The sequence below is a fragment of the Oryza brachyantha genome, chromosome 2 (assembly GCF_000231095.2).
Source record: "Oryza brachyantha chromosome 2, ObraRS2, whole genome shotgun sequence".
In the NCBI taxonomy this organism is placed as follows: Eukaryota; Viridiplantae; Streptophyta; class Magnoliopsida; order Poales; family Poaceae; genus Oryza; species Oryza brachyantha.
In genome coordinates, this window is record NC_023164.2 from 6,013,007 (window position 1) to 6,033,447 (window position 20,441).

The window sequence follows — 20,441 nt, forward strand, 5'->3', positions numbered from 1 at the left end:
AGAGGACGAGACTGCGAGCGTCAACTCCGGTGCCACTGAGATTATCGTGTCAGATGATGATTGACCATCTCATTCCCCTGCTTGCTCCCTTTTCTTGTGTATTAATGCCAAAGGGGGAGAAGTTGCAGAATTGAGAGGGGTCAAAATGTTTCTGAGTCTGTGTCGGCCGGACCGTCCGCCCTGAAGTCGGACAGTCCGGCCCCTCTATCATGTTTCCTGAACTTTTGTGTCACTGGGATGTTCTGATTGTCGGATAGATCTTATTTTTAATACCCTGCCTGTGATGTGTGATGATTGCATGAGCCTTGTTGCTTTATGTTGTTTTTGGCTTAAGTTTCATGCATATTTGTGTATTGATGTTGGCATACATCTAGGGGGAGTTAGATGTTGGCATCTAGCCCCTAAACGAAGTTTTAGATGATTAATGACAATGCTAGCCAAGCATGTGTGTGCTAATGAGCTCTGATTGCAGAGAAGTTTAAAGGATCAATTCGATTGAAGGATTACGCGACTTACTTGATGCATGTGTGACCCGGAGCGACCGTTCTATGAAGACGAAGGAGATCGAAGGAGATTTTATTTTTTGTTTTGAGTCATAGGTGCTATTAAGAGGGGTCACCAGAAGCTAAGCATGCATCCAAGACCCGTGTTGGTCTTGTGGGAGGAAGCTAAGAGAGGGAAAGGATCGAGAGAGATCCCACTCGCAGGAGCGTCTCAACAGAGAGTAGGATCGAAAGATCCGAACTACGGGATAAATCTCTCGTGTTATTGTTATTGTGATTTTTGTGTTCTGTTTCTGTGTTCTGTTCTCGTGGAAGGACGACTCCGTTTGTAAGTAGTACTAGTTACATATCCATGTGTGGTAACAAAATTATATTTGACAAGAAATAATTAGCTCAAAGCATAAATTTTATTTCCGGAATACCAGAAAAAAAAAAGTTTTTAAATTATTACACATATAAACACAAAGAAACAATGATGTGGATAACATGTAATGAAAAGTAATAACACTGCTAGAAAAAAAAAAGATGATTATAAGTTGCAGCCGGTAGCGAGGGAGCTAATATATTTGCATATGCCTAACAGGCTAGGGGATTTGACAAGCTGCCTAGATGGTTTGTATTAGGGCGTGTTTTCACGAAAACAAAATTTTGAGTGTCACGTCGAATGTTTGACCGTATGTCGGAAAGAGTTTTTGACATGAATGAAAAAACTAATTTTATAACTCACCTGGAAACCACGAAATGAATCTTCTTAGTCTAATTAATCCATCATTAGCATATATGGATTAATGTATCACTTATGACTAATTATGGACTAATTAGACTCAAAAGATTCGTCTCGCGATTTTCCTCATAACTGTACAATTAGTTTATTGAATCTATATTTAATGATCCATATATGTATCCAAAGATTTGATCCAAAGATTTGATGCAATATTTTTGAAAAAAATTAGGAACTAAACAAGGCCTAAATATGAAACAAGGAGGCAATATATAGCCAGTGCAACCTACACTACACTGGCAGCTTTGTTGGGAACTCATTTGATCCCAACGATTGGCCTATCTAATAACTTTGGCGCCACCATCAAATGAGCAGCTAGCCATGATGTAGCAGCAACAGCAGTATTATCGGGCCAACAATACTTCCAGGTCCAGCAATAATAGCAAATGGTGATGATGTCACCGCAAGAACAGTATAGTAGATACTAAACAGGTAAGATAGATTAGACTGGATTGCAGAAGAGACGAGGAAGTGCTGGAAAGGCACAAATGTGTTCTGAATGAGAAAATTACGAAAAGTCACATTTTTTTTATGAATTGTGAAATTGTTGAAGCATTTCACAATTAGGCAGCGTGAGCAAGAAGCGAGAAACTGAGATCTCAAATGGTCGAATTCTATAGAACTCTTACCATCGATGAAGTAGGTCGAGCAGGGGAATCCGTGGGAGGACGAGGCGACGGCGCATCCCTCGTCGTCGGAGAGCCAGTAAATATTGCATAAATATAGAAGCCCAAATTTAACTTTCGCAGGTGGTAAGTTGTAACAAAAACATGAAACACAAAATAGCGGACTGATACAACATGATTTCAGATCAATTTTCACTGTTTCCTCCACAAGCTTGCAAAAATTCAGAGATCGTCTGAGAAGTAAATCTAGAGATGATGTGTAGTATATGTAGAATGAATGCATTCTCAGCGATCTGCAGTGTAGCAATGGATACATCATGCAGTGTAGCAGCACTTCGATTCCCCTCTGCCGGGAGTTGGCCGCAAACACATCCATGTGGTGTGGGAGCGGCCGAGCATGCCAACAATCAATCTTGTGCCACACACAAGAGAACATGCCACAGCCCACAACGCACGGGTAAGTGGCGGTGCCGTGTGAGGTGGCTTCGCCGGCGGCGGATCGAGAAGCGGTGGCGGCAATGCGGATCGGGCAGCGGCTGCGTCGGTCGGTGTCGGCGGGAGAAGGGGTAGATATTTTTCGTGTTTCGTCACGATTATAATTATTACTAAACTAGCAAAATGCCCATACGTTATAACCGAGTAAACAAAAGTTGAAAAATTATAAAAATATTCGATTGGCCAATACTTGTTTAATATTATAACTAATATGTCTTTTTTATTTTGTATTCGAGCTTGAATTTTTTTAACACGGAAAATTGACGGTTCCAAATATATGGATGAAAATGGACGGGAACCCTATTATTAGAATTTTATTTTAGAAAGAATTCAACTATTAGTGCCAGATTCTAAAGTAGATAAAATACATCAACTATGTAACTATGTAGTAGGGACTTCTGTCATTATGTGTATACAGTATTATGTCGTGCTACTTCTGTGTACACAATATTCTTCGTATGCATCTTAATAAAATTTTGCTTAGAAGTCTTCTTTCTTTTCTTTGAATAGGTACCACTCCTTATATTCTTCTCACTCATATTTTGTTGGGAATGTCTTTTCTTTTTCTTTGAATTGTCATCGTATACTGCTACAACGATCTTTATTTTTTTTCTTTTGATGTGGCTATAAAAGTGCGACATATAACTGACCACGAGAAAATACTGCTTCCGGTAAGTACACGCCAACATATGGTATTGTTTGACGTTGTGCCTTGTTTATTTTCATGGCAAAACTTAGCCTTATAGGAAATTGTTTTCTTTTAAATCGAAACGGGAACATCTCATTATCAGATGAGCACAATGGGATTCGAGGAAGGAAAACTTGTGCCCTAAATGTTGTCCTAACATAATCTCCGCGTCAATGGTATTTTTTTTAAAATCTTCGCACCATCAACCTTGTACCATTACAATGTCTATTAGCTAGGTCAATATTCAACACCCGTTAGACTTTTCGAACAATGTGTGCCTTCAAAACAAAATTTTGTGACATCACGGCGTAGTAGTACAGTGTAGTATATGTATTCTTGTGCACTGTGTAACAATGCTAATTAGACATATATACTATTCACCTTGAATTTTTTAATTGATGTAGCTGACTTTTAGATCTAAGTTTGACCTTTTGTCTTATTCAAATTTGTTAGAGATATGGGTCCGGAGGTATCCCATGTGTGCCAATAGCGCGCGGTGACCATGGGACCACGGACTGAAACACCCGAAAACAGAGGTTGGGCTCCGGAAAGCCACGTACCTCCAGGAGGTCAGGCCTGGAATGTTGCCGGGCAGCCAAACGCAGAAGGGGTCAGGCCGCCCTCGACCCCCTCAGCATGAGGGATGTGCATTGCGGGGCCCACCTATAGTGTAGTGTATGTATTCTCGTGCACTGTGTAACAATGCTAATTAGACATATATACTATTCACCTTGAATTTTTTAATTGACGTAGTTGACTTTTAGATCTAAGTTTGACCCTTTGTCTTATTCAAATTTGTTGGAGATATGGGTCTGGGGAATCCCCTGTGTGCGTATGGCGCGCGGTGACCGTGGTCCATGAACCAAAACACTCGAAAAGAGAGGTCGGGCTCCGGAAAGCCGCGTACCTCCAGGAGGTCAAGCCCGGAACGTTGCCGGGCAGCCGAACGCCGGAGGGGTCGGGACGCCCTCGACCCCCTCAGCCTGAGGGATGTGCATTGCGGGGCCCACCCTACGTCTGCACCGGCCACAGTACCCAACCACCACATTTATGGTGATGGGAGGGCGCCAGACGTGCACCTCCCTGAAAGCACAGTGACATCACTATCACCGTAAGGATAACCCGTCTCCCTCGCGTCATTGTCGCATTAAATGCGACGGACGACTATGTGAGAGGATCGAGCGGCGGTCCCCCGTTCAGACCACTGAGTCAAGCGGGGTTGCTACCCACTCATCACTGGTTGACTGACAGGAACCATCGGTAGGGGTATGGCGGCTTATTGACTTGCAACATCTACAACAATCCTAAGAAGAAAGGTTTCCACCTATCATAGGGGAAAATCAAGGCCGTTGTAGTGTCTCCTTACACCATAAAAGGAGGTCATGGATAATAGAATGGAGGACAACACCAGACAAGTAGAATATTCTCACATAAGCTTGTAACGCATTTACTCTAGTATTGCACAAGCGACGAGAATATGGTATTACGTCTCACGGTGGCCTGAACCTATGTAATTGCTCTGAGCCTATCGAGTGGCCCAACCCCTTAGGTCCCTCTTGCTTTGCTTTCTTTTTTTTACGAAGCTTTGCGCCCTAATCCACTCCTTTGGCCAAACTCACAAAGGGGGCCATAGTCCCCGTTTGACAAGCTCGCGCTCCGACAAAGTTTCTTGCAAATATATAAAATTATAAATTATACTTAAATTACTATAGCACTCAATCAAATTATAAGAAAAAGAATTAATAAGTATATAGATTTTTAAATAAGATGAATAATATTAAAAAGTTAACATAGTCATTTAAAAAACCAAGTACTATATGTTGGTACGGCCACGACGTACGTAGGAATATGCGGCGCGCGGAGCGGCGTGTGCATCGTCTTGAAGAAGCCGTCCCGCTCCACCAGGTCCACGCCGTCGCCGGTGCCCCACTTGAACTCACGCACGAGCGCCGCCACGTGCATCCTCAGCCCCATGCCCGGGGAGAACATCCACCCTGCACCGAACGGCATAATCCTGTATTCCTGTTTCGTCTCCGGCGGGCCCATGCATTTCTAGAACTTTTTCAGTTATTCCTAAGAAAAAGGGATCGGAGAGAATTGAGGAGTAATAATTCCACAGCTCAATAGGTGCGGAATAAATCACTTTTTAATCCTCTTCAATCCTTCCACGAGAGGGATTAACCGAAAGGCCTAAAGAGAAAAAATTTCATCAGAGGTACCTAAACTTAAATGCGAGTTTGTTTTTCGTCTCTTAACCATAACACAAAAAATGTGTATCTCTAAACTTACTTACAGAATCCGTTTAAAAAAGTCTCTCTATAGTATTGATTTATTTTTTTAACTAGTTTTACGGATGTGGCGTTTGATGGGTCTCACATATCATTTTCTTTATTTTTTTACTCTCCCTTCCTCTCTCACTCTCTTCTTCCTCTCTTCTAGATGGCACCGACGGCGACGAGCAGCGTCTGCTCCCACCTAGGCCACCACGCCAGCTGCAAGAACGTCTCAAGCCCACACATGGCGCCCCACGACGCCACCCAAAGGGTTCGCCGTTCATGTCAACGGCGTTGAGGTGAACGCGAGCATGACGACCGGCAGCGCCGCTGCTAGGAACCACAAGAACGGACCGCCGCCACCGCTAGAGAAGGAGGGAAGTTAGGAAGAAGAGAGAAGACGAAGGGAGAGAAGGAAAGAGAAAAAAAAATCTGATATGTGAGACCCACCGGACGTCACGTGAGCAAAACTGGTTAAAAAAAATAAGTTAATACTGTCGAAAGATGTTTTTTAATAGATTATGTGAGTTTAGGTGTACGCATTTTTGATATTGCTGTTTAAGAAATAAAAAACGAACTTATGTACCTCTGGTAGACTTTTTCCATGCAAAGAAAGGATGAAAGTGATTTACGTTAGGCCTGATTTGACGTGGGCCTGCTGGGCCTAATGTATTAATCGATGTTCTGTTTGATTTGGTGTTGATGCGAGTATTTAGCATATGCGTACGTTATCTTATCTTGGAAGCGACGGACAGACGACGGCACAGACGCAGCCAGACGAAACATTTTGCCAGAATCAATACTTCTTTTAATACTCCTTTTTATAATAAGTAAAGACTACGTTACACCGGGTTAAGTAAATTTTATTTTTTTCAAATTAAAATAAACTTTTGATTATTTGTTTACTTTTGATTATAGAATATTTTTAACGTACAACGGAATAGTTTTTCATTTTTATAATATGTAAAGATAATGTATGTGTGCTATACCGGGTCAAGTTAATTTTAATTATGTAAATTAACATAAATTTTGAAAATAAGTTTTGAAAATAATTATGTGTTTAAACAGGAATAATAAATTATAATCAACGTATAATTAATTTGAAAATTATATGTTGCAGAAAAAGCTTATAATTAAGGACAGTAAACTATGTTCAACATCATAAACAAATTAAACAAGCTAGATATGAAAAAGGAAAAGAAAACAAATTAAACAGGCTAGCAATGCTGAAAAGAAAAAAGAAATTAAAAACACATGTGTTGACGGCTGAGGATGAACCCACGACCTTGAGGGATAGATAGCAACGCAGAAAACTAAATTTAAATTCTCGCCTATGTAACTATGTCGAGGGTCGAAGCCCAATCGAAGTCTGGATGAATTGATCAAATAAATTTGGACCGTTGGATTTTTCAATAATTTTAAGTAATAAAAAAGAAAAAAAAAGAACGGAGACGACGTGCGTGGGCCGCGCGTTCTGCGCGCTGTGGGCTGCACGCTCGAGGCTGGCTTTGGGCCGTCAACGGACAACCGCATGGGCCGCTGCCACACCCCTGCGCTTGGGCCGCGTGCTCCAGGCTAGCTATGGGACGTGACTGACCAAAAAATTGGCAAAGTCAATATTTCTTATATTAGTATAGGTATTAGTATAGGTATAACCCGACACTAAATAAGTATTAGTAATCGTAAACAGAATACAATAGTTAATACAGGAAAAATAAAAAGGTAGAAGGAAAAGACAAAAAAAAAAGAGAGAGAAAGATAAAGAGAGAGTGGAAGAGCAAGTCTTCCCAAGTCACCCGTCCGTCCGGATCCGTTCACCACTGCCGATCCGCCTCGCCGCCGACGACGATGCCGGCGTTCAAGGCGCCGGCGCCGGGCTTCTCCGTCCGGTTCAGCCCGTTCCACGAGCACCGCCTCCTCGCGGCGGCCTCCCAGCACTTCGGACTTGTGGGAAACGGCCACCTCCTCGTCCTCGATCTCTCGGCCGCCGCCGCCGGGCCCGCTCCGGCGCCGGCGCCGCTCTTCGCCTTCCCCACCTCCGACGCGCTTTTTGACTGCGCCTGGTCGGAGTCGCACGAGTCCCTGTGCGCCGCCGCGTCGGGGGACGGCTCCGTCCGCCTGTTCGACGTCGCGCTCCCCCCCGCGCAGAACCCCGTCCGCCTCCTCCGGGAGCACGCGCGGGAGGTGCACGGCGTCGACTGGAACCCCGTCCGCCGCGACGCCTTCCTCTCGGCCTCCTGGGACGACACGCTCAAGCTCTGGTCCCCGGACCGCCCGGCCTCCGTCCGCACCTTCCGCGGCCACGAGTACTGCGTCTACGCCGCCGCCTGGTCCGCGCGCCACCCGGACGTCTTCGCCTCCGCCTCCGGCGACCGCACCGCGCGCGTCTGGGACGTGCGCGAGCCGGCGCCCACCCTCGTCATCCCGGCGCACGACCACGAGGTGCTCTCCCTCGATTGGGACAAGTACGACCCGTCCATCCTCGCCACCGGCTCCGTCGACAAGTCGATCCGCGTGTGGGACGTCCGCGCGCCGCGGGCGCCGCTCGCGCAGCTCGCCGGCCATGGCTACGCCGTCAAGCGCGTCCGGTTCTCGCCGCACCGCCAGGGCATGATCATGTCCTGCTCCTACGACATGACGGTGTGCATGTGGGACTACCGGAAGGAGGACGCGCTGCTCGCGAGGTATGGCCATCACACTGAATTCGTTGCAGGGATCGACATGAGCGTGCTCGTCGAAGGGTTGCTCGCGAGCACCGGATGGGATGAGATGATCTATGTGTGGCCATTTGGGTCTGATCCTAGAGCAATGTAACAAAATTGCATTTGGGGAAACACGGAACGCCTTTTGGTATTGGATTATTTCTGTTGCGTTTTGCATTGGTCATACTACTAATACATGTGGATTAACTCCTTATGAGTTGAAGAAATTGCAATAAAGATCCCATTGTTGTCTAAAGCACCTACTAGTTGTTAAGTTCTTCACTTAACACTGTCATTTGTGTTGCTAGTATATGGAAAATGAGTGGGAGTTTTATATCCCCAATAGTGCATAGGGCTACGTATGTCGTCTATGACATAAGGAGCTATGCAAAGCACATTAAAACCTACAACCTATGCAGTTCTGTTTGCAATTGATACAACTCCTCTCATACTTCTTATTGCCTTGCACCAATAGCCTCGTAGGCCTTCTTTAGATAGTGACATAATCTAGCAGCCATGCCAATATTCCATATGCGCTACTGTAATTTTTAAATGGTGACATGTGCCGTTATTAACATATTGAGAACATATAAGTAGAGTTCATCTACTCCCTCTGTATCACAGTGTTTGTCAATTTTGCTAACTTTCACAATGTTTCTATGCTAATAAAACCAACATTGTAGCTATTGCAACATTTGCACTCCTGAACCTAATTTAGTGCAGTAAAAGAGGTTTAATATTTGTAGTGTGTGATTTGATAGAGGTATATGTGTCAACAAATACATAACCCTATTAAATAACTGCAGTAAAAGAGATTGAATAATTGTAGCGGTGTACTTGAGAGGAATGAATAATTCGAAAAAGTTTGACTTGAGACGTCCAATATGGCATGCTTTTTGTTACCAGAGGGAGTAACAGGAGTTAAATAATTGAACACTGTGTATGTAGCAATATGTCTTGTATTCGAACAATTAATGAGATGATTCAGTTTAGAGTTCAGATTTATCATGATTAGGATGTAATCATGTAATGTGTTCGGGTGCTTTATATACACTTTTAAGCATGCGCGTGGTGACGTGTGTATGGGTTGCGGAACGTAATACAAGACTTGCCACTTCCATCTTATCTCAACATAAATATTGTCGGAATAAGGGAAGTGTTAAATTTAGCACAACATGTCTGTGACACAAGTTGCTTGATTTGGTATTCTTGGTTGCATCAGTTTGTTACTGCTACATGAATTATACAAACACTATTATATTGACTCTCTTCTGTAAATTTCTGACCTCAATAGATTATCTCGATTGTACTCGGTTATGACTTGGGTTCGAAAGTTAAATTTTACACGATATGTGCTAACTTTACTAGTTACATGATTATTCATCTACTTAGTAAATTTTATTAGTGTTGATCAAAACTTTAAAGTTCCAAGAGACATTATCTGTGTGAGGAATTCTTACCATCTGGCTATTTCATGTTCAATAACCAATACTAGCCATGTGATGTCTCTAGTGTATTGTTTATTCTATTTCCTCTTCTGGTGATCTCTTAAGTCATAAGTGACACCACTATTTTCCCTTGACACAATACTAAAAATCTATCATTTATTACTGGCTAAACAAATCATACTATTTACTTCACACGATCACAACAATGTAACAGCAATTTTACAATTGACAAGCCCGTTGAATCCAAAATATACTATCTTGTTTCAGTTGCTACATTTTGAGCATGATGTTTCTCCAACGCATCGTTTTTGTGATGGGGCTGTTAGCATTGTCAATCACACCTTTTCACTTTAGCTTATATATTTATATTGTCTTTTCTGCTTCATAGTCAACTTGGTTTATGGCTGATCGATTTATAAATATTCCTTATTTATTATTTTTTTGGCATATTTACTCTCAGTGGCATAATAGCATGGCACACATTTGGGACCTGTTTGAGATGTCTCTGATCTCTTGTATATATTCATTAAAAAGAAAAGTTTTGTAGATGTGTGATGTATTTTATTTTATTAGTATTGCATCAGTTGAATATGTGTGTATGTTGTATTCACTAATCAATTGTTGATATGATTATATATATGCAACTTTTAGATTGAATGTGAATACTCTTTAGACCTGCAATTTGTATATACTAATTTGAGATATAGTCCCATCATATAATATGGAAGTGTTTGATGCGTGGTGTAAAAAAATAAGTGAGTTTTATATGATTTCAAGATAATAGTTGGTACTTCATAAAAACTAATGTCAATAATGTGTTATAGTAGGCTGGGTAAATGTCTCCTATCCATATTAACTCTCAACTAATTTAGAAAGTATGGATTTGTAAATCTGATGCTTTTGTTCTCCGAGACTTAAATTATCCCGCAATTATGAATGGTGGATACTTGAGAAGATTTTACATAATTATGCCCTGAAGTTAGCTGTTTGATGTCAGCTTTCTCAGCTCAAAGATGTACTCCTTCACCATGTTTCTGTTTGTAATACCTTTGGAATTTGGACTCTGAAGTTTGAACGGATGTTAATTTTTCACTGCTTCTATCTGTTTATATTCTTCCGTTGCAATTGTCTACCTACCTCCTGGTGTGCTTGCGTCCATGGTTCACAGATGAGTTTGTCCTGTTATATTGACCAGACGTTAGGAATCTAGCAAGGCCATCTAGCCATGTTTGGATGGTCCTGAGCAGGCCACTTTCCGATATCTTCTCTGCATTGTGGTGATGTCTTGAATTTGGTCACCCATCTAAGTTATCAATATATAAGCTTGCACTGTTATTGGTGCAGGATTGTTGCCCAGTTATTTGTTTGTTAATCAGTTATTGTACATGTGTTTGTATGCCTCATTGATGGTGCTGTGAATCTGCCTGGCTTAACTCTCCTGAATCTAAGAAAATTAGCTTACATTTATGCCTCTTCAAATGAATTCCTGTGCTAACTTGATTCTATTTCAAAAATCAGATTTGATTTCAGCTACTAAGACACAAAGCGACATAAAAGAAATGATTTTTTTCCAGTACTGAAGCTATTTGTTATGACGCCAAAGTCGGGTATGGTAAGATCATCCTTCAACCGACCTCGCTGCTGCGGCGCAATTACAATTTTGCAGTTTGCTTCCTTAGATTTGTACTGCCTTTAAGACTAGAAAGTTGCAGTTTTAATGAGTATTGATGAATATTCAACTGTTTTTAATGGAAACAAATTCACAAAACAAAAGTTGGTATTTTTTTGTGACAATCTAAATTGTAGCCATTTTTTCTAATAATAAGTTGGGTCTCAAACTGATTCCATTTTAGGGTCTCCTAATCCGGCCAGCACGAATGAGCTGCCACCTTACGAAAAGCCCAAAGAAAATGTGATGAATTTTTTATTTGCTTGTCAACGGTCCCCTAAGTTTGAAGCAATTAAATCTATTGATTATTTTGGTGCATATGTTGTATAGCGTCTGTTGATTGTCCAACACTTAGTTTATGCGTAGCAATGCTTTTTCCTGTCATTTATATTGGTGCTAGCAAGAACTATCAGCACACAGAACCAGGCTTAACTGCTACGATGATATATAATTGACCGTTACATGTTTGCTAATGGAAGATGACAAGCACGAGGGGTTGAAAATGGATCCGAAATTTTTTGGAATTTGGACCTGTTTTCGGAAATGGAACTAATCGGTCAGAATTTTTTGGAATTCTTTGGAAACGGTATCGGAATTAGAATATTTTTTCAGAAATGAAAACGGATACAGTAAAAGTATCGTCGGAACACGGAATCGGTCAAAAGTACTGTCCAGCGGAACACGGAATCGGTCCGAAACTTTTTGGATTTTTTTCTGGATTTTTAAACAGTAGCTTCAGCAAAATTTGGCCCAATGGCCCAACCGGTCAGGCAGGCCCAAAGCTAGCACTGAGTGTTGCCTGTGCGTGCAGCACTGCCTGAGCTGAGCGTTGCCCGTGCGTGCAGCAGCGTACGTTCGTGCCGAGTCTACCGATGCGGCCGCCGTCCAGTCCCTCCCCGGAATCGCTGCCCCTTCCAGCCTCGGCAGCCCCTGACGCCGCCTCCAGCAGTGGCCGTCGACGCCACGCCACGGTGCTCGTTCCTCGCCGGTCGTCACCCTCTACTGCTCATTCCGTTTTTTTTTTTAAAAGAAAGATCTGGATACCCCGATAAATTTTCGATACCCGATAAATTTTCAATACCCAATAAATTTTCGATACCGTATTCGTTCTGCTCCGTATTTGCTTTATTTTTGTTTTCGATAGTGCCCGATACTGTTTTCATATCCGGGGTTTCTAATTCCGGTTCCAAAAAAAATTATAGAAATGAAAACGGTAGAGATGGTTTCCGTCGGTTTCCTTGCCGTTTTCATCCCTTAGTATGGTCTTCACACTGCCATTAACAGGTGAAAAGGTCAGCACTCACAGAAACATATATCGTCATTACAGATTACACTTGTATCCATATATGCAGATTCATTCATCAGCACAAGAGAGTATCAAACATATGCATACATTACATGGCTCATTACCAAAGGTTAGCATTACTAAAAATAACAGATATAGTCATACTCAACATACAGCAGTGTTCCCAGCTCATCTTGGTGCTCTTACCAGGTAAGAGTTAACACATCGTCAAAACATACCAGTAAATACTTCCATGACTCCATTAGCAGAAACATAAGATGAACTAACAACATACAGGCTGGACTGCATTTGTTAAGGAAAACAAGATGCAACTTGGAACAGATTGTGCTTTGCATTTCTACATGAAAAAAGCACTGAAGACAATGGTTTATATCCTGTAGCCTTCAACTACCAATATATACATAGATGATGCTTCAATATAAGCATATATAGAATATAGGTGCTTGAACCTTATGTAATATGCAGACGATCATACATGTATAACGTATTTTGCTGTAATTGGTAGTTAGATAATATACATGGCTACCTCCCATGCATACACCAAAATTCTCTCGCCCTGCAGTTCCTACCATCACCAGGTCTTCTGTAGGGCAGGCTTCACGCACCATGCCTCCTAATGCACTTAACCCGTGGTCTCCTAAAGGACTAAAGATAAGGTGACCGGCTAGGTGGCTACATTGTTGGATCATAGAATCCTCCAGTCATCTTTGGGGCCAAAAACAGCATCTAAAAAAGAAAACACATGTATCAAGTAATCGAGGTGTCTGGAAAAAATTCAAACAAGAATACTCGCTCCTGGACTGAGACTAACAGTCAAGAATTTGACCTATAGAGACAGAGTTGGTCCAGTTGCACCAGTAGTGTGAATAAAGGAAAGGAATCGTGGTCAAGTATAATGCCTACATGCCCACCGTTTACTCCGCTATCAAACATTCTCAACAATAAGTCCCAGAAAATGTTAAGAAAAAAACAGCTGGTGAGAATATACATAAGTTTCCTAAAAGAAAATGGTAGAGCATACAAGCTAGCCTGATGTACACCCAAAAAAAAACTACTTCCCTTCATTATTTATCTGATGCACAGAACATGCTTTAATTTCATTGCACAAAATGTGCAAATTCACCACCAATACTTTCAAGTAATATAAGTTCGGTGATAATGTCCAAAAACAATATGTATTTGCAGGATCATGCAAACCAACATGGCAGAACATGAACAGGCAGCAACAGTCTGCTGAGCTTAATGAGTTCAAACTAAAAATAGCAGAACAAGAAACAACATCAAGAGCATATTAACAAATGTCTGAATCCCTCTCTCCTGCCGAATTTCTGAAAGCATGAACAAAGCAGCTCAACCATTGTTCGTAACCTTTTTTTTCTGAAGAATAAAAATATATATAACTATTGTCATACAAGAAAACAAAAACATATCTTTCCATGTCATGTTCTGCATCAGCAGCACTCGGAACTGCAAATGAAAAAGAAAAGCTCAACAGAAATAGCATGGGAATGGTAAATACCTCTTAACAAAAAACTTAAAGTATGTGCAAGTGAACAAAAAAAAAGCACCACATAACACCATAACTGGCATGCCAACGACTTCTGAAATTTTGGTTAGCATACAACAATCTGTTCTGCAGCTCCTTGTATAAAACTTAAGGCATTAGACCAATGCAGGTAGAGCAAATACAGAATGAAGCCTCCAACTAAAAGCATTTCCTATTTCATTAAATATTCATGCTGTTCTGTCAAAAGGAAAATTTTCAACATCAGAAGCATCATCAACAAGTCTAATGTAACCAATAATGGTACAGGAATACATATAAAGAAACAATCATCATCTTGACCAGACCTTTATAATAAGCCCTTGAAGAAGTGCCTTCACCCATGCAGTACAGAAAAATCTATACAATAACATGCAAGCATTCGCATAAGTGAACATCTCATAATATGGCAAGTAAGCAGAGTACTTTCAAGACAAAGCACATTTCACAACAGAAAAACAACAGAAGCTAAGGTATTTTAAGTAACAGATGGCCCTAAAGAGATATGTATGTTTGACATTCAAATAGTGCACGTAACAGTGCTTGACCACATTTGAACATAACATGAGAACATAGAAATAAATAGGCAGCAACCAACAAAAATATTCTCCTTTATGGCTGCTGAAGTTCGGTTGCAAGCATTAACCTGCCAGTGCGATACAAGAAAGCTCATTTCTTTCTCCCACCACGCTCCCTTAGTGTTAAATTGATCACCACTCCAGGGCCAATATTGTAGTAAGCAAGAGTAAGATTGTCCTTGAGGAAACTAGTCCTCACGCTCAACTTCTGCTTATTAGCAGGGAGCTGCAACTCTCCAGCAATCTGCTCCTTCAGACTGCCAACTGTGTCTGAGAGTGATTGGACATCGATCTCCAACACTTGGCCTCGCAGGTTTCCTTCATCAAGGTTGGGTACAGACACTGATATGTGAGCAGGGCCCTGCAGGAAAAAGAAGAAATTAACACATGGAAATTTTTGAAATGCAATGTACGCATATCACAAGAACAAGATTGACAAGAATGTGTAGTAGAAAACAGGAAAGTGGAGTTGAAATATCTGAAGAGCTATTACCGGGTGCTGGGCAAGGAACTGTTCTGCTGGTACAAGAGAAGCATCATCTGTTCTCAGCCTTTTAGGTTCTGGTTCATCAGGTTGAGGAGGCTGCTCCTCAGCAGGTGGTTGTGGAGGCAAAGGTGGTTGACCCTGAGGAATCCCAATGGGGTTGACCATGGTTGGCATGTGTGGCGGTGGAGGCATAGAGTATGGACGTGGTGGGCCAGGCATGAAGGGATTTTGGCCTGGTGGAGGCGGAGGTATATTGGGTGGCATATGACCCATTGAACCTGGCATCCTAATCATTTGTGGCTGACCTGGTATTGGCGGTGGTGGTGGCGGATGCATGGTAGACATCATATGTGGAACCCCTTGCATGAGATGAGGTTGTGGATGTGGGGCAGGATATGGCATTGCATTAGGTTGAAAGCGTGGAACATTAACCAGAGGAAGGGGTTGAGGAGGTCTAAGCAATGGCATGGGAGGCCGGGGGAGTGGAGCTGGACCAGGAACATTCGAAGCATCAACATGTTCCTCGCCACCCATAGACAGAGCCTGTGTGGCAGTACGACCAATGCTACCAGAATGGCCATCCCAAATAACCTGCTTTGGCTGTTCATCCTTTTTCTTCTCAATTTCTGCCTTAACAGCATTAGAGACCTCTTCCTCTGTTGTTCCAAAGATATCTGGCCTGGTACGGGCAAGACCCACAATGTTCCTGGAGATTTCATCATCAGGAGCAAGTGTTGTCTCCTTGATTTTTGCCAACATCCGCTCTTTCTGCTCCTTATATTTTGGATCAATAAGCGAGATGCGCATGTGCTCCTCCATCTCACTAATTGGAATGAGCTCCCCAGTTATTGGTGAGACAACGAATTTTGTTGGGTCCCTCTCCGCAGGGATTCTCTCCTCAGGCCTCTTATAGTTCTTGACAATTCTCATAGGAGGCTCCTCATCACCAGCAAGCTTAACTTGAGCATCTCCTTCATTTCCCTCGAGCCTCGCTGCGCGCATTCCTTCCTCAACAAGTTGCATCTCCTCCTCGTCCATATCCATCTCAACATCCTTCGTTGGCTCAGCCAATTCAATGGTTGCTTCCTCCTCTCCCAGGTCCTCAATCCTCTTCCGACGCTTCAACTCCTCCAGCGTAAGTGGCACAGGAAGCCCCTCGCTCTCATCATCTGCAAACTCAATTGTCTCGACAACAACAAAGTCATGCCAATCGATCATCTGCATCTGCATCCTCTCCTGTTCGATTTCATCCTCGGCCTGCTGCCTCGCCTGCTCCTGTGACCTGTCCCACTCCAGGCGGTTCAAGCACCGCTCCAACACGGTGGTCAGGTCCTTTGACCCATCTCGTAGCTCCTTCAGTAGCACGGGCATGCCCTCGACCGGATTCAGCACCCTCGAGTAAGTGTCCGTGAGCTTGGTGAAGAACGTGAACATGCTGTGGGTGGGACGGATGAAGTGGAACTGAGGGTTGGTGTTCTCGCGCTGCGCGAGGCTCGTCAGGAAGCTCTTCCCGTTGCGCGCCACGAACTGCGCGGTCAGCTTGATGATGTCCAGCTCCTCCCCGGTGATCCCCTCGGGCAGATGCACCGTGTACAGCTCCGCCTTGGGAGGCACCAGCACCTTGGTGGGCGGCGGGACACGGAAGGGGGCAGAGTGGTCCTCCTTCGCCTCGGCGCCATCGGCGGAGTCGGCGGCGGGTGCCGGCGCCCCGGATTCGTCGGGCTCGGGGCCGCCGCCGGCGGCGGCGGCGGCGTCGGCGGCGGGGGGCTGGGCGGCGAGCTCGGAGACGCGGTGCTGGTAGTAGGCGTGGTAGGGGTCGGAGGGCTGGAGGAAGTTGAACTTGGCGTTGCCAGCGTTGTGCGAGATGATGCGGCGCTCGAACTCCGGGCCGTTCTTGGAGACGAAGGTGGCCGTCTTCTCGATGATGACCCTGATGTCGGGGGGAGGGTGGATGATGCCGATGGTGCGGGTGTGGGTGGCCACCGTGGGCGGGGGGTCGGGCTTCGCGCCGGGAGGAGGAGGGGGAGGCGGCTGCGCCTGGGGCTGGGGCTGGGAGTCGCCGTCCGGCGCCGGGAGCGGCAGGATGGCGGCCCCCATGGCGGCGGAGGCGGGGGGATTAGGGTTTCGGCGGCGGAGGAGGCGCGGGTTTAGATCGGGGAGGATTGAAATCGATGACGTCTCCTCCTATTCTGGTCCGGTGCGTTCCGGGGATCGGCTGGGTTCGGTCTTCTCACTGGGACAGTGACGGGGTATAGTCGGTACTCCAGCGAGTACGGTAACAGTACTCCGAACTGTCTAAATTAGCTAACTCTCTTAATCATTATATAAGTAAATTTGTTGACGTGAAAAAAAAGAGAGAAAAGTTATTGTCATGCATGGCAACGGCTTAGAGTTGACTCTCAGCATGTATGAAAGGAAACTTTTCAGCATAAGAATGTATAAAAAGGAAACTAGCGTAGTAAAAAATATTTTATTGTATTAATAAAGAAACCACACCTAACTCTACCTTTGTACGTATCATTATAAAATAGATTCTTATTGCTGACGTGGCATGAGATAGAGCCCACAATGGGCTCTACCGTTGAACATGCCCTAATGCCCCGTGCAAACTACTATACCGTCGTCTTACTGTAAGAACATCCACAATATGTATCTAAAGTGGTCTTTCGGGCGTTCATAACCAGGTTGAGTCAGCTAGCTATTTGGTTATACATATCAGCATGTATTATATATGAAGGAAAGAAAAAGTGTAAAAAAAATCGAGTCGACAACTCTCATGTCGCTCATCTCGCACACACGATGAATTTGTAGAAGGGACTGGGGGTATTGTTCTCAATTTAGAATGCAAAAATATTGCGATTGTATTAATGAGGATGAGCTAAATCATCGGCTTCCTCGCCTTCTGCTAGCGATTTCACTTATAATCAAATTTGTTGCGTGCGCCGAATCCTTCTTCTCCCCCGTCTGCTACGTGTGGATACTCCCTTTTCTCCTGCGTCCACCGCGCGCGAAAATCCTTACTCAATCTAGCTGCTCCCGTCCTCGACTCTTCCGATTTATTTCTAAAGCCCATGGAACCAAGGTTTGTTTCTCTTCTTATTTTTCTTCCTCCGCTCTATTTATATTCGTATGATTCATAGCTAGGGGTGTGATTCAAAGATCTAAAATCCATTTGTTGCTTGTGGTGATGAGCCACCGAACCAAGCGAGAGATGGCCCCGCCACCACATCAAATTGGATATGCTCCTTTGTATCATATTGGATCCACGTTTACTGTTGCGAATCAAGTGCCTACTCTTGTTCCTACATTTCTTGATGATGGTTCTACGATTCCTAGTACCGGAGATCAAGCAGGTAATCGATTTTGCTCCTGGTTCTTGTACTTACCGTAGCCCTATGTTGGTTGTGCAAAACCCCCTGTGGCAATGTCGATTGACGCTCAAGCGCTCAGCGCAGGCGCCGCAATGCCTGTGCAATGCTAACTGCTAGCCGTCGGTGCCTCTTGCTTGCTGCCTACCCTGTTGGCTTGCTCTTGCGTGTTGTTGACATGCTTGTTGCCTGTCTTTTTGCTGCCTTGTTTAATTGGTGTTTGTGGGATTAATAGATTATATTAAGGTGCTACTGACTGCTATCTACTAATAAGAAGTATTGTTATCAATTAATCTTTAATTTACCGTATATTAGTTATTCATGTGCATCTGTATGACTACGTCATTAAAAAATAGGATGACTTCTTTAAACTAATGGCCGAATGGCATGCCTTGTATGGTGGCCTAGACTTTCGCCACAAGCCACATCTTCAACAACCACACCTCCACAAATTGGTAAGTTTTTTTTTATATGTAATTCTCTTGTTGCACTAGTTGTCATAGTATTATGTTCAGAAACAGGTAGTTCACTAGATATGTTAGTTTATTAGAAGTAATGATATGGGTTGCTTGATTTTCCAGTGGTATGGATTATTATCCACCTGGTGATTTTATGAACTTTCTACAAACTAGACAACCATTCATTCCTAATGTTTCGGCACCATGGCCACCTACGGAAAAGGAATCTCAATTAGCACCACCATAAAATAGCTCAGGAAACCATAATGCTAAAATTAGATCGAAAGGCAAAACTATCATCAACTTAGATGAAGAACATAATGTTAGGACTGCAAAGCGTCTGGTATGATCCAGATGAGGATGAGAGGCTAGTAAGTAAAATCGTATCACTCACTTTCTTTTTGTACCTTTACAATGTATGAACCTACAACTAATCATGTGTGCTAAACTCAGGTCAGTGCAGGGCTGTTTCACTCGAATGGCCAATCAATGGGAATTGCAAGAAAAATGAAAGCTACTGGGGTGATGTACATGAATTGTACAATAAAACTATACCTACAGACCAAAAAGGAGAGGTGAAACATCTCAAAGATCGCTGGCAAAAAAATAAGAGATGGGTGGGATTCTTTTATGCATGTTGGATGAAGGCTACCTCAATTTATCTTAGCGGATATTCGGATGACCAGCTAAGAGACATGGTTAAGCAATTTAATTTGGATGACTATCCTAAGGAAGGCCCATTCATAGTTGAGTAGTGCTGGAAGATTCTTTGAGATGAACCCAAGTGGCATGCAGTTTTGGAAGAATTTGAAAAACCAAATAAAAGGAGTTTGGATGATGAAGTCGAGGCAACTGACATCTCAGGTGTAGGAGAAAAGGAACGTCCTATAGGGAAAAAAGCTAAGAAACAACGCAATGGTAAAGGAAGAGTCGAAGATGATGATGATATTAGTTTAGATGAAGACTTAAAGAAATTCATTGTCAGTTCTATATAGACTACTTTATTATTGTGGAAGGGGGCATTAGGGAGTGAAATAGGATAAGCTACCTTTAGCTATAAGGATTACCCATATGGATTAAAATATATTATTTCTCTTCTCTCTCTTCTCTCTTGTGAGAGGGAGCTGGAATTATTAGATAGGATTTATGGGTCCTATCTTATGTCTATTACTATCTGTATATATTGTGTAAATTGAAATAGTAAAAGATCACATATGTGGGTCCCATCTATATGGACCAAGTTGTCCATATACATTGATGATGCTCTAAGCGATTGATATATAAATCTCGTATCTTTATTGCAAGTACTATGGTGAGATAGAAGAGAAAATAAGTCACTCTTCATCCTAAGACTAGATGTAGTATAGAGATGATACATCGTATGAGTTGTTTATATAAATAAAATTATAAATGGCATAGTACATCGCTATTATAAAATTTGCTTTTATGTATTTATATGTCAGTGACTCACTTTTAGATGGTGGTATATTAGAAGACTCCTTGTGGAGTACTCCCT

General features: G+C 42.9%; 2 protein-coding genes across 9 annotated transcripts; one reads left to right on the forward strand and one right to left on the reverse strand.

Moving 5' to 3' along the window:
• Positions 1-7,080: 7,080 nt before the first annotated feature.
• On the forward strand, positions 7,081-8,324 carry LOC102707371 (peroxisome biogenesis protein 7). The gene has a single exon (XM_006647050.3). It carries the CDS (start codon positions 7,215-7,217, stop codon positions 8,178-8,180), a length of 966 nt encoding a protein of 321 aa, XP_006647113.2. The 5' UTR covers positions 7,081-7,214; the 3' UTR covers positions 8,181-8,324.
• Positions 8,325-12,586: 4,262 nt separating this feature from the next.
• LOC102719083 (probable splicing factor 3A subunit 1) lies at positions 12,587-17,287 on the reverse strand. Of its 8 annotated transcripts, none has more exons than XR_005811205.1 (4): positions 15,106-17,287; positions 14,681-14,973; positions 14,343-14,394; positions 12,587-13,217 (listed from the first exon to the last, which is right to left on the reverse strand). XR_005811205.1 is itself a non-coding variant. In XM_040521483.1 (3 exons), the coding sequence occupies exons 1-2, from the start codon at positions 17,194-17,196 to the stop codon at positions 14,704-14,706; spliced, it is 2,361 nt and encodes a 786-aa protein (XP_040377417.1). In that variant the 5' UTR covers positions 17,197-17,287; the 3' UTR covers positions 12,587-13,217; positions 14,681-14,703. The 8 variants fall into 8 exon arrangements, 4 of the variants coding, with proteins under 4 accessions (XP_040377417.1, XP_040377416.1, XP_040377415.1 ...); XR_005811204.1 differs by lacking the exon at positions 12,587-13,217 and adding an exon at positions 13,253-13,958; XR_005811203.1 differs by lacking the exon at positions 12,587-13,217 and adding an exon at positions 13,966-14,230.
• Between the last annotated feature and the right edge of the window lie 3,154 nt (positions 17,288-20,441).